Source organism: Rhineura floridana, chromosome 9 (genome assembly GCF_030035675.1).
Source record: "Rhineura floridana isolate rRhiFlo1 chromosome 9, rRhiFlo1.hap2, whole genome shotgun sequence".
In the NCBI taxonomy this organism is placed as follows: Eukaryota; Metazoa; Chordata; class Lepidosauria; order Squamata; family Rhineuridae; genus Rhineura; species Rhineura floridana.
Window position 1 is genome coordinate 6,496,580 of NC_084488.1, and position 15,587 is coordinate 6,512,166.

Genomic DNA, 15,587 nt, shown 5'->3' on the forward strand with positions numbered 1-15,587 from the left:
CTTTTGCCAGAGTTTTGTGTTCTTTTTTATTTTCTTCATTTGGACAAGACTACCATTTTCTGAAGGAAGACTTTTTGCCTCTAAGAGCTTCCTTGACTTTGCTCATTAACCATGCTGGCATCTTCTTGGCCCTGGCGGTACCTTTTCTGATCTGCGGTATGCACTCCAGTTGAGCTTCTTATATAGTGTTTTTAAACAACTTCCAAGCATTTTCGAGTGATGTGACCCTCTGGATTTTGTTTTTCAGCTTTCTTTTTACCAATCTCCTCAGAGGGCAATCTGTTACTCCATAGGCAGCTTGCTGCATTTTCATGCTGTGTGCTTAGAAGGGGAAGCCTCCTTCTCAGTGCATAACGAGGAACCAGAGAGAGGAAGCAATCATTCTGAGTCTGAACAGCAGAAAGGGGGGGGATGGCTATGGGGGCCATCACAGTTTTGGCTTTCACTCCCACCCTCTTACTTCTGGCACGTTCCCCATAAAGAATGCTGCCCTTGGGCTGAAAAAGTTTCCCCACCCCTGACGTATATGACTGTTCTGGGAATGGGGGAGGGAGATATCAAATCGTTGTGTGTGATTTAATGAGGTCTAGTAGATCCTAAGCTTGGTATCAGTTCTTAAAAACAAAACAGAAAATGTCTCTGATATGATAGTGTAAGGTGTCCTTTTAATTAAAAAAAGATACACATTTTCCAGTGATAAAAGCAATAATATTGATTTTATCTCCATTGGCAGGCAGTGCATTTTTTCAGGGTGGGTACAGTCTGATGCAGTTACAAAACTCTCCTGGGTAGCCTTGGACAAGTTGCTCTGTTGTAACTACTACTCCTGAAAGCTGTTGTTGGCAGTACATGAGAGAAGAATTGCAATGTGGAAGAAAGTAACTGAGAACAATCAAAACTTTTTTTAATAAGCAAGTTTATAGAAGTTGCGTATTTTATTGCTGTATCAAAGCACATCTAATCAATTTAGTATTCATAAATGCATGAAACTGATTCCATGGCTGGTAGGCTCTTCTCTCCCTACTTAGCCTGCAACCAAGGAGAAAATGCTCCCTTGGTACAGTTTTAAAATAAAAGGTCATTTGTTAATATTGCTACCTGTGCATCGTCTGGCCATATCTTTTTGAAAACCATATCAGTTAAGAGGCAAATAAATGTATATCCATAGAGATTTGTTCTTAAGGTTCTAAGAATTTAGATGTTAATTATAGTTAATCTTGTAAATTAGTTATGCCAATAAAGTTTGAACAGCACAGGAAATGTGAAAATGGCATCTCATTTCAAGTCGGTCCCGGACTCATTTGAGTCAGGGGCTGACTTAAAATGGGGTCTGTTCTCTCTGCCAATTCCTTCTCCCCTTAAGCCCTCTCCCTTTGCAAAGGTAACTGCCAACTTACAACCAGACTACCAGACTAAGTCCCAAGCTTGAAGCAGTACTCCTGAGCACAGGAGCATTGTCCCAAGCTCAAGTCAGCATGGTCTGCTGTGAGCCTTCTCTGCCTCTTGTTACCCCATCTCGCTTTTACAAAGATGAGTGTGGGTTTTTTACTTGTGAAAGAGAGGGAAGGAACTAGTAGAGGAGGGGTCATGGAAACAATCCGAGGGTTTTGCAACCATTCATTACAAATGTGCAGTGTTCAAATGAATGTTCAACAGGAATGTTCACAAAACCCAAATGGTTTCACAGCAAGCTGGAAGAAGTTCATACATTTCTAATGTGTGCCTTTTAATATTATTTTATGTAAAACAGCAGTGAAGTAGATGGTCCACAAGTAGCTGTGGAAAACATTAAGAAAGGAAATACAAGCTAATATATTAACTACAATTATTTATATCAAAATTTTAGATGAAATTACTGCTAGCTTCAGACGATTTGGACCTCTGGTGGTTGACTGGCCTCACAAAGCAGAAAGTAAATCCTACTTTCCACCTAAAGGTATTGCTTTTCTGAGTTCTTCACTAAATATATAGTATTTTTGACCCTGGCTAGTTCATATATGTGAGCCAGTCACTTATTCTTCCCTCTATTCTTCATCTGTGCAGGATTGTGTGATGAAGTCTCATTGTAATTTGGGTTGTATTGCTATATTCATAGTAGCTAGAGAAAAGTGTCAGCGCAAGGGCCTTGATCTGAGGTCTGAACATGCACAGGAAGCAGATCTACTCCAGGAGAATTAGCACAAAGAAGCACTTATGGTCTGGACTGTAGAAGGGGAGGCATTCACACATTCATATATGTCCATTCCCAGGCCCCGCTAATCTATAGCTAGGTACTCCAGGCCTGGTACTCTGGTGTCCCACAGAAAGTCTTCATTGTGGTGCCATTAGTGATGTGGTCCTTATACAACCCAAAGTCCATTATTTTTATGTGTCCATCTTTATCCAACGTAAGGTTCTCCAGCTTGATGTAGAAGTAAATGACACCCAGGAGTGGAGGTACTCCAAAGCCGCAACAATCTCAGCACCATAGAAATGGGCATACTCTGTTTCAAGGAGCTTTAGATAGTCATTCATGGTTGCCTTGGTCATTGCCACCTCTATCTCCTCAACCCCCATGTTACTGGTAGTCTATCCTGTCCTCTTCCTGCTCCTGATTCTTTAAGTTGTTGGTAACCATCTGAATGCCCCATATCCACTCCTCTCACTCATCAGAGTAGTCCATGTGGAATATCATTTCAATGACTGTTGTCCACTGCAAACAGTGGATGATGAAAGTGTTGGACCTGGATAGCTCAACTTTCATCAACTGGCATTCTGCCACAGAGGGTGAGGTTGTGTTCAGATGTTTCTGGCTTCTCTTTGTACCCTGTAAAAGCCCCACCACTTTCAGGAGGAAGTAACTAAATATGCTGGTTTTGATGTATTCATCTCTCTTGTGTAACCAACCTTCCTTGACAGCCAGCACCTCATTCATGCTTACATTGCAGTGTTGAGCTGACACTAGACTGTGCCAACAGAGCTGTGGATGAGCTGGTGGCCTGCTGCTGCCACTGCCACTGGGGTCGCCTCAGGGCCACCCTTGCCACCGTGTCAGGCCCGATGGCACCTGTGTTCCCAGAAAGCATACGCCCACCAGGCCCACACATGTAGGAAGGGGGGCGCCAAAATAAGGTACCAAACAAAAGTGAGACATAATTTTAGGGTTTTTTTTTTTACAAAATGCTTGCCTAGCTTTTGTCTATGCAAATGCACTAATTTGCAACTCTGAGCTGAGAGTGTGCCACATTTTGGTCTGATGTGCCCAAAAGCAAGGTATAAAGCTTAACAAATGCCAAATGAGCTCCTACTGGGAGGAAGGGCAGGATTATAAATCAAATAAATAATAAAATTAATAAAAATTAATAAGTGTCTAAATTTGCCACCTTTGCGCTTGAGGCCCAGGCCAAATGGCCCTCCTGCCCCTACCCCCTCTGATTGCCCCTGGCCACCACCACCTATTTCAATTCCTCACTAATCGTAGAATAGTAGAGTTGGAAGGAGTCTGTAAGGCCATCAAGTCCAACCCCCTATTCAATGCAGGAATCCAACTTAAAGCATACCCAACAGGTGGCTGTCCTGCCGCTTCTTGAATGCCTCCAGCACTGGAGAGCCCACCACCTGCCTAGGTAATTGGTTCCATTGTTGTACCCATCTAACAGGAAGTTTTTCCTGATGTTCAGTCAAAATCTGATTTCCTGTAACTTAAGCCCATTATTCCATGTCCTGCACTCTGGGATGATAGAGAAGAGATCTTAGCCCTCCTCTGCATGACCACCTTTCAAGTACTTGAAAAGTGCTATCATATCTCCCCTTACTCTTCCCTTCTCAAAGCTAAATAAATCTTTCACTCTCTTCTCATACGGCTTTGTTTCCAGTCCCTTAATCGTCCTTGTTGCCCTCCTCTGAACCCGTTTCAGTTTGTCTGCATCCTTTTTAAAGTATAGTGTCCAGCAGTACTCAAGATGAGGCCTAACCAGTGCCAAATAGAGGAGAACTAGTACTTCATGCGATTTGGAAACTATACTTCTGTTAATGTAGCCTAAAATAGCACTTACCTTTTTTGTAGCCACATCGCACTGTTGGCTCATATTCAGCTTGTGATCAACAATTCCCAGATCCTTCTCACATGTAGTATTGCTAAGCCCAAGTATCCCCCATCGTATAACTGTGCACTTGGTTTCTTTTTCCTAGGTGTGGAACTTTGCACTTATGCCTGTTAAGTTTCATTCTGTTGTTTTCAGCCCAATGCTCCAGCCTATCAAGATACTTTGAATTTTGCTTCTGTTCTCCAGGGTATTAGCTACCCCTGCCAATTTTGTATCATCTGCAAATTTGATAAGCATTCCCTGCACCTCTTCATCCAAGTCATTAAAGAAAATGTTGAAGATCACTGGGCCCAGGACTGAGCCCTGCAGTACCCCACTCGTTACCTCCCCCCAGTTTGAGAAGGTACCATTGATAAGCATTCTTTGAGTATGATTCTGGAGCCAACTGTGGATCCACCTGATAGTTGTTCCATCCAGCCCACATTGAGCTAGCTTGCTAATCAGAATATCATGGGGCACTGTGTTAAAAGTTGTGCTGAAGTTGAGATATATTATCACAGCATTTTCACAGTCTATCAGGGAGGTTACCCAATCAAAAAATGAGATAAGATTAGTCTGGCAGGATTTGTTCTTGGTTGGCTTCTAGTAATCACTGCATTGTTTTCAAGTTACTTACAGATTGACCGTTTTATAATCTGTTCCAGAATTTTTCAAGGGATTATATCAGGCTGACTGGCCTATAGTTCCAAGGTTCCTTCTTTTTGAAGATGACAACATTAGCCCTTCTCCAATCATCCAACAATTCACCCATCTTTCATGATTTTGCAAAGATAATAGACAGTGGTTCTGAGAGTTCATCAACCAGTTCCTTCAATACTCTAGGATGCAGTTCATTGGGCCCTAGAGATTTGTCGTAGAGACTTGTTCAAAGTCTTTAAGTATTCCTTGACTATTTGTCTATCAAGCTCAAGTTGCAATTCTGCCCCTTCATCTTCACATTTGTCAGGAGGGTCGTATACCATCTTTTGAGAAAAAACTGAGCTAAAGTAGGAATTGAGCACTTCTGCTTTTTCTTTGTCATCTGTTATCGTTTTGCCATCCTTACTGAGTAACTGTACCACCATTTCTTTTCTCTGTCTTTACTATACATGATCGTGAAGAAAGCTTTTTTGTTGCTTTTAGCATCCCTCACTAACCTCAGCTTTAACCTTCCTGACACCATCTCTGCAACGCTGTGCTACCTGTCTGTATTCTTCCAGTGGCCTGGCCTTCCTTCCAGTTCCTATATGTGTCCCTTTTGGTTTTCAGAACATCTCAGAGCTTTCTGTGAAGCCACATTGGCTTCTTCTGCTGTCTTCCACCTTTTTTCTTTGTTGGAATAGTTTGCTATTGTCCCTTTAGAATTTCCTGTTGTAGAAACTCCCACCCATCTTGGACTCCTTTTTAGGGTCACTTGCCATGGAACCTTGTTTATATTGCTTTGAGTTTATTAAAATTGGCTTTCCTGAAGTCCAGGGTATGTTTATGGCTACTCTCAGCTTTTGCTTTCTTTAAAATCAAGAACTCAAGTATAACATGATCACTTTTCCCTCATAGTTTCTGTAACTGCCACTTCATCCATTAGGTCACCTCTGTTGGTTAGAATCAAGAGTGGCAACGAGTGCTGAGTACTGCCTCATCTCTATAAATGCAGATGGAGTTGAGTGGGGCCTGCAACAAAATGTTGCATTCAGGTGGAGCATCTGTCCTCTTGAATTTCCCTTTGTAGGCCCCTCTCGGGCTGGTAAGTTGGGGAGATGGTGGCTGGTTAATGTGGGAGTGAGCATAGCTTGTATCCCAAGCTCTTGCTGAGATTCAGCTAATGCCCTTCCTGGGCTGCGCATGTGTTCACTCTCTTCCCTTTCTTCCACACATCTGTAGACATACTGTTTTATGTTTTGTTGTGGGGATTATGTGCCACCAGTTTTAACAAAACAACAACTTCTGCAAACCTCAGAGTTCTTCTGAGTGTGCTGATACCTCTCTCTTGTGCACATGGTGTCTTTTTGGTTATGTAAAGATTGGCACTCACACCCCAGACACCACCAATAGGGTTAGTTTATCCATGGAATATATAAAATATATGAAAAGGGTGCCTTGGGAGCTATATGGTGGGATTCTCTGGGGGTCAATTTTGATCTCTGTGCTTTTTAACATCTATATGAAGCCACTGGGAGATATCAAGACGATTTCGATGTTGTCATCATTATGCAGATGACACGCAGGTTTATCTCTTCTTTCTGTCTGAATCAGGAGAGGCATTTCAGGGGCTTGACCGTTGCCTGAAGGCAGTAGTGTGCGGATGTGGATTAATAAATTGAGGCTAAATTCTGACAGAAGTACTGTGTGTTCAAGGTTTTTGAGTCCATAAAGTAAGAAGATAGACAATTCTGGATGGGGTTGCACTCCTCTGGAAGGAACAGGTGCATAGCTTTGGAGTACTCTTTGATCCATCTCTGTCATTGAGGCCCAGGTGGCCTCATTGGTTCAGAGTACCTATTTCCAGCTACCACTGATTCACCAGCTACATCCCTTTCTGTATAAGAAAAGCTTGGCCACCATGATCCACACTCCGATAACTTCCAGATTGGACTATTGCAATGCGTTCTGTGTGGGACTGTCCTTGAAGATGGTTCAAAATCTGCAACTAGTGCAGAATACACCAGCAAGGCTGCTGGTAGGTATCTCTGGCCAGACATATATTATGCCAGTCTTGAAATATCTGGACTGGTTACCAATTTGCCACTGAGTCCAATTTAAGGTGTTTACTGGCATATAAAACTAAGTGGCTTAGACCCCAAATATCTGAAGGAGCGCTCTTCTCACATCGCCCTGCCCAGGTGTTAAGATCAGCAGAAGAAGCCCTCTTGGGTTTGAGGAGTGGCAACACATGAGGGAGCCTTCTCTGTGGTGGCTCCCAGGTTGTGAAATGACCTTTCCTCTGAGGAACACCTTATCTCATCACTGTATGCCTTTTGACAAGACCTTTTTACACCTCTTTACTAAGGCTTTTGTTTGAGTAGATACTGGGGCTCCTCTTACATTATGCTGCTATTGGATGCCTTTGGGGGCAAGTGGGTATTTTATTATTTCAATTGTTCATTGTACTTACTTCAATTGCTGTATTTTTGTAACCTGTCCTGGGGCCATTAGACAAAGGTCAGGCTATAAATACAATAAATAAATAAAATTATCTTTTAATCTCAAGCAAGCAGACAGTGTTGGGGCTAGACCAATATGAAGAACATAAGAACATAAGAACATAAGAAGAGCCTGCTGGATCAGGCCAGTGGCCCATCTAGTCCAGCATCCTCTACTCACAGTGGCCAACCAGGTGCCTGGGGGAAGCCCGCAAGCAGGACCCGAGTGCAAGAACACTCTCCCCTCCTGAGGCTTCCGGCAACTGGTTTTCAGAAGCATGCTGCCTCTGACTAGGGTGGCAGAGCACAGCCATCATGGCTAGTAGCCATTGATAGCCCTGTCCTCCATGAATTGGTCTAATCTTCTTTTAAAGCCATCCAAGCTGGTGGCCATTACTGCATCTTGTGGGAGCAAATTCCATAGTTTAACTATGCGCTGAGTAAAGAAGTACTTCCTTTTGTCTGTCCTGAATCTTCCAACATTCAGCTTCTTTGAATGTCCACGAGTTCTAGTATTATGAGAGAGGGAGAAGAACTTTTCTCTATCCACTTTCTCAATGCCATGCATAATTTTATACACTTCTATCATGTCTCCTCTGACCCGCCTTTTCTCTAAACTAAAAAGCCCCAAATGCTGCAACTTTTCCTCGTAAGGGAGTCGCTCCATCCCCTTGATCATTCTGGTTGCCCTCTTCTGAACCTTTTCCAACTCTATAATATCCTTTTTGAGATGAGGCGACCAGAACTGTACACAGTATTCCAAATGCGGCCGCACCATAGATTTATACAACGGCATTATGATATCGGCTGTTTTATTTTCAATACCTTTCCTAATTATCGCTAGCATGGAATTTGCCTTTTTCACAGCTGCCGCACACTGGGTCGACATTTTCATCGTACTGTCCACTACAACCCCGAGGTCTCTCTCCTGGTCGGTCACCGCCAGTTCATACCCTATGAGCGTATATGTGAAATTAAGATTTTTTGCTCCAATATGCATAATTTTACACTTGTTTATATTGAATTGCATTTACCATTTTTCCGCCCATTCACTCAGTTTGGAGAGGTCTTTTTGGAGCTCTTCGCAATCCCTTTTTGTTTTAACAACCCTGAACAATTTAGTGTCGTCAGCAAACTTGGCCACTTCACTGCTCACTCCTAATTCTAGGTCATTAATGAACAAGTTGAAAAGTACAGGTCCCAATACCGATCCTTGAGGGACTCCACTTTCTACAGCCCTCCATTGGGAGAACTGTCCGTTGATTCCTACTCTCTGCTTTCTGCTTCTTAACCAATTCCTTATCCACAAGAGGACCTCTCCTCTTATTCCATGACTGCTAAGCTTCCTCAGAAGCCTTTGGTGAGGTACCTTGTCAAACGCTTTTTGAAAGTCTAAGTACACTATGTCCACTGGATCACCTCTATCTATATGCTTGTTGACACTCTCAAAGAATTCTAATAGGTTACTGAGACAGGACTTTCCCTTGCAGAAGCCATGCTGGCTCTGCTTCAGCAAGGCTTGTTCTTCTATGTGCTTGGTTAATCTAGCTTTAATAATCCTTTCTACCAGTTTTCCAGGGACAGAAGTTAAGCTAACTGGCCTGTAATTTCCGGGATCCCCTCTGGATCCCTTTTTGAAGATTGGTGTTACATTTGCCAGTTTCCAGTCCTCAGGCACGGAGGAGGACCCAAGGGACAAGTTACATATTTTAGTTAGCAGATCAGCAATTTCACCTTTGAGTTCTTTGAGAACTCTTGGGTGGATGCCATCCGGGCCCGGTGATTTGTCAGTTTTTATATTGTCCATTAAGCTTAGAACTTCCTCTCTCGTTACCACTATTTGTCTCAGTTCCTCAGAATCCCTTCCTGCAAATGTTAGTTCAGGTTCAGGGATCTGCCCTATATCTTCCACTGTGAAGACAGATGCAAAGAATTCATTGAGCTTCTCTGCAATCTCCTTATCGTTCTTTAGGACACCTTTGACTCCCTTATCATCCAAGGGTCCAATTGTCTCCCTAGATGGTCTCCTGCTTTGAATGTATTTATAGAATTTTTTGTTGTTGGTTTTTATGTTCTTAGCAATGTGCTCCTCAAATTCAGTTTTAGCATCCCTTATTGTCTTCTTGCATTTCTTTTGCCAGAGTTTGTGTTCTTTTTTATTTTCTTCATTTGGACAAGACTTCCATTTTCTGAAGGAAGACTTTTTGCCTCTAAGAGCTTCCTTGACTTTGCTCGTTAACCATGCTGGCATCTTCTTGGCCCTGGCGGTACCTTTTCTGATCTGCGGTATGCACTCCAGTTGAGCTTCTAATATAGTGTTTTTAAACAACTTCCAAGCATTTTTGAGTGATGTGGCCCTCTGGACTTTGTTTTTCAGCTTTCTTTTTACCAATCCCCTCATTTTTGTGAAGTTTCCTCTTTTGAAGTCAAATGTGACCGTGTTGGATTTTCTTGGCAATTGGCCAGTTACATGTATGTTTAATTTAATAGCACTGTGGTCACTGCTCCCAATCGGTTCAACAACACTTACATCTCGCACCAGGTCCCGGTCCCCACTGAGGATTAAGTCCAGGGTTGCCGTCCCTCTGGTTGGTTCCATGACCAACTGGTCTAGGGAATAGTCATTTAGAATATCTAGAAACTTTGCTTCTTTGTCATGACTGGAACACATATGCAGCCAGTCTATGTCCGGGTAGTTGAAGTCACCCATTACTACCACATTTCCTAGTTTGGATGCTTCCTCAATTTCATATCTCATCTCAAGGTCTCCCTGAGCATTTTGATCAGGGGGACGATAGATCGTTCCCAGTATTAAGTCCCTCTTGGGGCACGGTATCACCACCCACAACGATTCTGTGGAGGAGTCTGCCTCTTTGGGGGTTTCGAGCTTGCTGGATTCAATGCCTTCTTTCACGTATAGAGCGACTCCGCCACCAATACGTCCTTCCCTGTCCTTCCGATATAGTTTATATCCAGGGATAACCGTATCCCACTGGTTTTCTCCATTCCACCAGGTCTCGGTTATGCTCACTATATCAATGCTCTCCTCTAAGACCAAGCACTCCAGTTCTCCCATCTTAGTTCGCAGGCTCCTAGCATTAGCGTACAGGCACTTGTAAGCAGTGTCTCTCTTCAAGTGTCTTTGGCACTTGTGGTTAGGCCTGTGGTAATTTTGCTCTTCTGGATTTATATCCTGTGCCCCTGCTCTCACAATGCCTACTTCTAGGCCTACCCCTTTTAAAATTTCATCATTTCTTTGGTCTTTATCCCAGGGGGGAGGTTTATTCCGAACCAGACCTTTCTCAGCTCCTGTCGGGCTGAGTAAAGCACTAAAGCAGTGCTGCATCAAATATGTTTTTGACAGATATGTTTAAGGTTTCTCTTTCAGCCACTGACTAGAAGAGCATTTGTGTAGATTTTATTCATTTGTTCATATCTTTATATCCCAATTTTTTATTCAGAAGTTGTGTGCTTGTAGTGTATTTGTACTTTGCTTTTTCATTTTGACATGATCGTGTTTACTTCCCAAAAGTTTAGAATTATGGGCTGGGATCCTGTCAGTTAGCTTCAGCTTTGCATATTTCCCTTCCTCAGAGCAGCTCCACCAACTGCTGCAATGCATTATCTGATAACAGTGCCATGGATTGCAACCAGAAGCAAACATCAGCAAGATCTCATATGCACATGGAAGCACGTCAGGCATACAAATCCAAAGGGATACCCTGTGGGTTCTGGTCATGTTAAGCAAACATTAACTATATTCAGACCTTTTTTCCTCTGTGCTGTCTAGGTTATGCATTCCTTCTTTTCCAAGAGGAGACCTCTGTTCAAGCACTGATTGATGCCTGCATTGAAGAAGATGGAAAGCTTTATTTGTGTGTTTCCAGCCCCACTATCAAGGATAAGCCAGTAAGTAAACTCAAGATGGCCTTCAGGTCATGACTGCCATCTGACTGAAGGCTGCTTCAAAGAGGAGGAGGTGGAAAATAATTAAATCCCTTTTTAATTCTCCCCTTTCAATCAAATTTAAAGGCACCTAGCATAAAACCTCCCGCATCTATCCTTCTCAAATTTGGCAATATTCATCCCCTCAGAAGGAGCTACCATGCCTACAGATTTCATCCAATACTGCCAAAAAATGTTACAGATGGTTCCCTTATTTAAACAATCAAATTTTAAATGTGTCCAGAATTAAAAATACCTGCACTTTTTTAAATTGTTGTTGTTGTTGTTATTGTTATTTGATTTATATCCCGCCCTTCCTCCCAGCAGGAGTGCAGGGCAGCAAACAAAAACACTAAAACATTAAAGCATCATAAAAACAAACTTTAAAACACATTAAAACATAGAATCATAGAGTTGGAAGGGGCCTTGTAGGCCATCGAGTCCAACCCCCTGCTCACAGCAGGAAATCCACAGCTAGAGCATCTCCCGCAGATAGCTGTCCAGCCTCTGCTTGAAGACATCCAGCGAAGGGGATCCCACCACCTCCCTAGGCAGTCGGTTCCATTGCCGAACTGCCCTTACTGTCAAGAAGTTCCTTCTAATGTCCAATCTGAATCTACGCTCCTGCAACTTAAAACCATTAGACCTAGTCCTACCCTCTGGGGCAGCAGAGAACAAATCTGTACCCTCCTCTATGTGACAGCCCTTCAGGTACTTAAAGAGTGCAATCATGTCGCCCCTCAGCCTTCTCTTCACCAGACTGAACATGCTAAGTTCCTTCAACCTTTCCTCATAAGACTTGTTCTCCATACCGGCTTCAAAATGTTACTTAAAAAAAACTGTGAAAACATCTTCTAAGATTAAAATATTTTTAAAAAGAAAGTTTAAGAACATATTAAAAAGCAATTCCAACACAGATGCAGACTGGGATAGGTCTCAACTTAAAAGATTTGTTGAAAGAGGAAAGTCTTCAATGGGTGCTGAAAAGATAACAGAGCCTGTCTAATATTTAAGGACTGATTAGTCTGTAATTTCGCAGGCTTTATCCACTGAGAAAGGGCAACTGTGAGCCAATGTGGTATAGTAGTTTCAATGTTGGATTAGAACCTGGGAGACCAGGGTTCAAATCCTCACTCAGCTGTGAAAGCTTACTGGGTGACCTTGGGCCAGTCATGTCTTTCAGCCTAACCTCTCTCATTGGGTTGTTGCGAGGATAAAATGGGAAAGAGGAGAGAGTCATGCACACCACATTGAGCTCTTTGGAAGAAAGGTAGGATATAAATGTAATAAATAAATAACATAATAAATAATACCTGTAAATTTCATTCAGTTCTATCCAAATCACAAAAATGTAGAGCTATTTATTAATTTCTCCATGATAGCCAATGGAGATGCACAAAGCCTCAGTTTTTTTCTGAATCAGGGAACTGATTTGAACCCAATGCAAAGCAGTCAACTTCCGAAGCAGTCGAAGCTAAATCAGACCAATTTCCAAAGCACCAAATCACAGCCCAAACCAAATCTTATGGCTGGTGCATATCCGTTAGTTAAACGTAAGTATCATGCAGTTTTCTACTTTGTTTTAATAGGTCCAGATCCGTCCCTGGAACTTAAGTGATAGCGACTTTGTGATGGATGGTTCACAGCCTCTTGATCCTCGAAAAACAATTTTTGTTGGTGGTGTCCCCAGGCCACTACGAGCTGGTAAGTATAGAACTACTAAAGCACTGTGGCCAATCTTAACATTGCATTATCTTAGTAACCATTTCTCAAACAAATACACATACAACCCCTTTTTACAAGCTAGCTAACTAGTACTTTGATTTTAACCAGCAGCAGGCCACATAACAGAGATAAACAGAAAGACCAGATTCTGCAATTAACTGAGATCCCAATTTTGTCCCCGTATATACTCTGGCAATGCTATTACAGGACCTAATAATGTCACCCACAACATTAAGAGTTCATTCACCTGTTCATCTTCCAAAGTGATTTGTTATTTTATTAATTGCCTTCTGCACAATCATCTCAAGGTGACATACAATAAAAACAATAAAAAATGCCAGAGATATTTAAAACCAAGAAAAACAAAAAAAATTCAAAACAGATACTTGTAGCAAAGACCCATTAATTCAGATGAGGAAGCCTGTCAGAACAAAAATATCTTCAATTGTTTCTGGAAAGTACAGATAGTGGCCATCACCTGCTACCAATGCCTTTCTACCTTCTGCATAGATTTATCTCTGTGCAAAAGGATAAATTAATGCAAATCATGGCAATATCCAGAAACAAGTAGGAGAACATTTCAACCTACCAGGAAACTCTGTAAAATGACCATATTTGAACAAAGGAAAATACAAGGGAAGCTCCACTGAGTTAGGTCTGTGACCTGTAGTTTGAGTTGAAATTACATTTTTTAAAAATAATACTACATATTTTAATTAGATTACCAATAGAAGGATACATGTGCTTTCGCCAACACTGCCTTATTCATTGGCCATTGTACGTATTTTGCTTTCATGTAATCATCACTGCCTGTTCTTTTTGCATTTCATTTACTGCATTATATCTTCCCTGCCCCATGTGTATATATGCTTGCCAATTTAGAATTAGAATTACAATTCATGGGGTGTTTTGTGGCTCACAAAAGCTTATGCCATAATAATTTTGTTGTTGTTACCATAATTAATTTTATTTATTAACCATCCTACATCCTAAGGTCTCAGGGTTGGTCACATAAATGTAAAATACAGCAAGGCTAACATGTTAGTCTTTAAGGTGCCACAAGTTAGTTTTACATATTGTCAGGCACCGATAAAAAGTCTTTTTCTAGGAATGTATTACCAACCCCTGACAGCAGATGTTTCTGTGAGTGCATGATATTAATCAGGGGTGGAGTACGTTTTTGGCTCTGTGGATCAGATCCTTATCAGGATCTGCCAGGTCTTCCTCCCTCTTTAAGTCCCTGATTGCAGAGAGTTAAAAGGAAAACCCAGGGAGACTTGGGATGTGCTCTTGCAAGCCCCCCTTTTAACTCCCCAATTGCTAAGACTTAAGGGTAGTGCGGGGAGACTTGGAAGAGACTTTAAGACGATCTCCATGCTCCTGTTTGAGAAAATGCAGGAGCAGCTTTAAAGCCTTTACAAAAGTCTCTTTGGCATAGCTCTTGAGTGTGAACTGCTTGAAAGGGTGCTTTCACACAGGGTTTTAATACCCATTCATCAGGTAAGCAGGGGTTAAATCCTGCTGTCTTGACTGCAGTCTTGTTCTCTGCTGGAAACAGGATCACACAGCCAAGGCAGGATTAAACCTCCTTCCACCCATCAGCTGATGTCACTAGTGATGTCAGCTGGTGGGTGGTGGACATGGTTTAGGGGAAATGGCTTCACAGGCCAAATTGGATCACTTGGGTGGGCCATGATGCCCAGAGGCTGGAGGTTCCCCACCCCGGTATAGATTGCATAGAGGATTTAGCAAGTCAGGTGTAGTTAATGCATGTGTTGGATTAATGCACACATTTACTTGGCTATGGATTCTATATAAGCAGTGGAAAATCAAGTGTACACATGCCTAGTTTCCACACTCTTCCCTTTATAGCTACACAGTAACATATCTGACACAGGTACACTCCACATGGTTTCAGTCTGCATGATTGAGAAGATAGTGTTAAGTGGCCCTACATGCATATGATAGTACACCTATAGCACCAGTGTTACACATTATGGGTACAAACATAGTGACACCTTGTGTGCTCAAATTTACACAGTCTTAAAAATCCTTCCTATCACTGCAGCTTTTTGCCAACAGTCTAACAAAACTAGCAGTCTTGTGCTGGTACTCAGGACATTTAGCTGTGGCCTGTAGGACACAGCACAAGATGCCAATGGTAGTCCTGTCTCCTTTTCATCTGCAAATTGTCCCTTGCGCATTGCTCCTATATCACATTGGGTGTTCCACAACCACAGGTGTTGTTCTGGTGCCAGGGATTATAGCCTGGTACAAGTTGTCCTCTTGTCCCAGAACTGATAGCCTAGCCAATAATTTTATGCCTTGTTTTTGCTGTGCAGCAAAGTACAGGATCCAGATATTGTTTTTCCATTACAGCTGGTAAATATTTGTACTATTTAAAATATATCAACTTAATTTAACATGTTACTGCAATATTTTTTGTTCTTTTGTAGTGGAATTGGCCATGATAATGGATCGTCTCTACGGTGGAGTCTGTTACGCAGGAATTGATACAGATCCTGAACTAAAATATCCGAAAGGTGCTGGACGAGTTGCTTTTTCCAATCAGCAGAGCTACATTGCTGCCATCAGTGCTCGGTTTGTTCAGCTTCAACATGGTGATATTGATAAACGAGTAAGTTGTATCAAATTAATACCAAATTGCTTTCCACAGATTATAACATAATGCACTGTTACTGTATTTTATGGC

General features: G+C 42.0%; 1 protein-coding gene across 4 annotated transcripts in view; it reads left to right on the forward strand.

Annotated features, from left to right (window-relative positions):
- The window catches only part of CPEB2 (cytoplasmic polyadenylation element binding protein 2), a 112,391-nt gene that overhangs the window by 78,699 nt on the left and 18,105 nt on the right, over positions 1-15,587 (forward strand). For all 4 annotated transcript variants that reach the window (XM_061583824.1, XM_061583826.1, XM_061583825.1 and 1 more), the window contains 4 exons: positions 1,847-1,936; positions 10,995-11,113; positions 12,739-12,853; positions 15,331-15,512. In XM_061583824.1, coding sequence (XP_061439808.1) covers positions 1,847-1,936; positions 10,995-11,113; positions 12,739-12,853; positions 15,331-15,512 — 506 coding nt within the window. The remainder of the gene's footprint in view (positions 1-1,846; positions 1,937-10,994; positions 11,114-12,738; positions 12,854-15,330; positions 15,513-15,587) is intronic.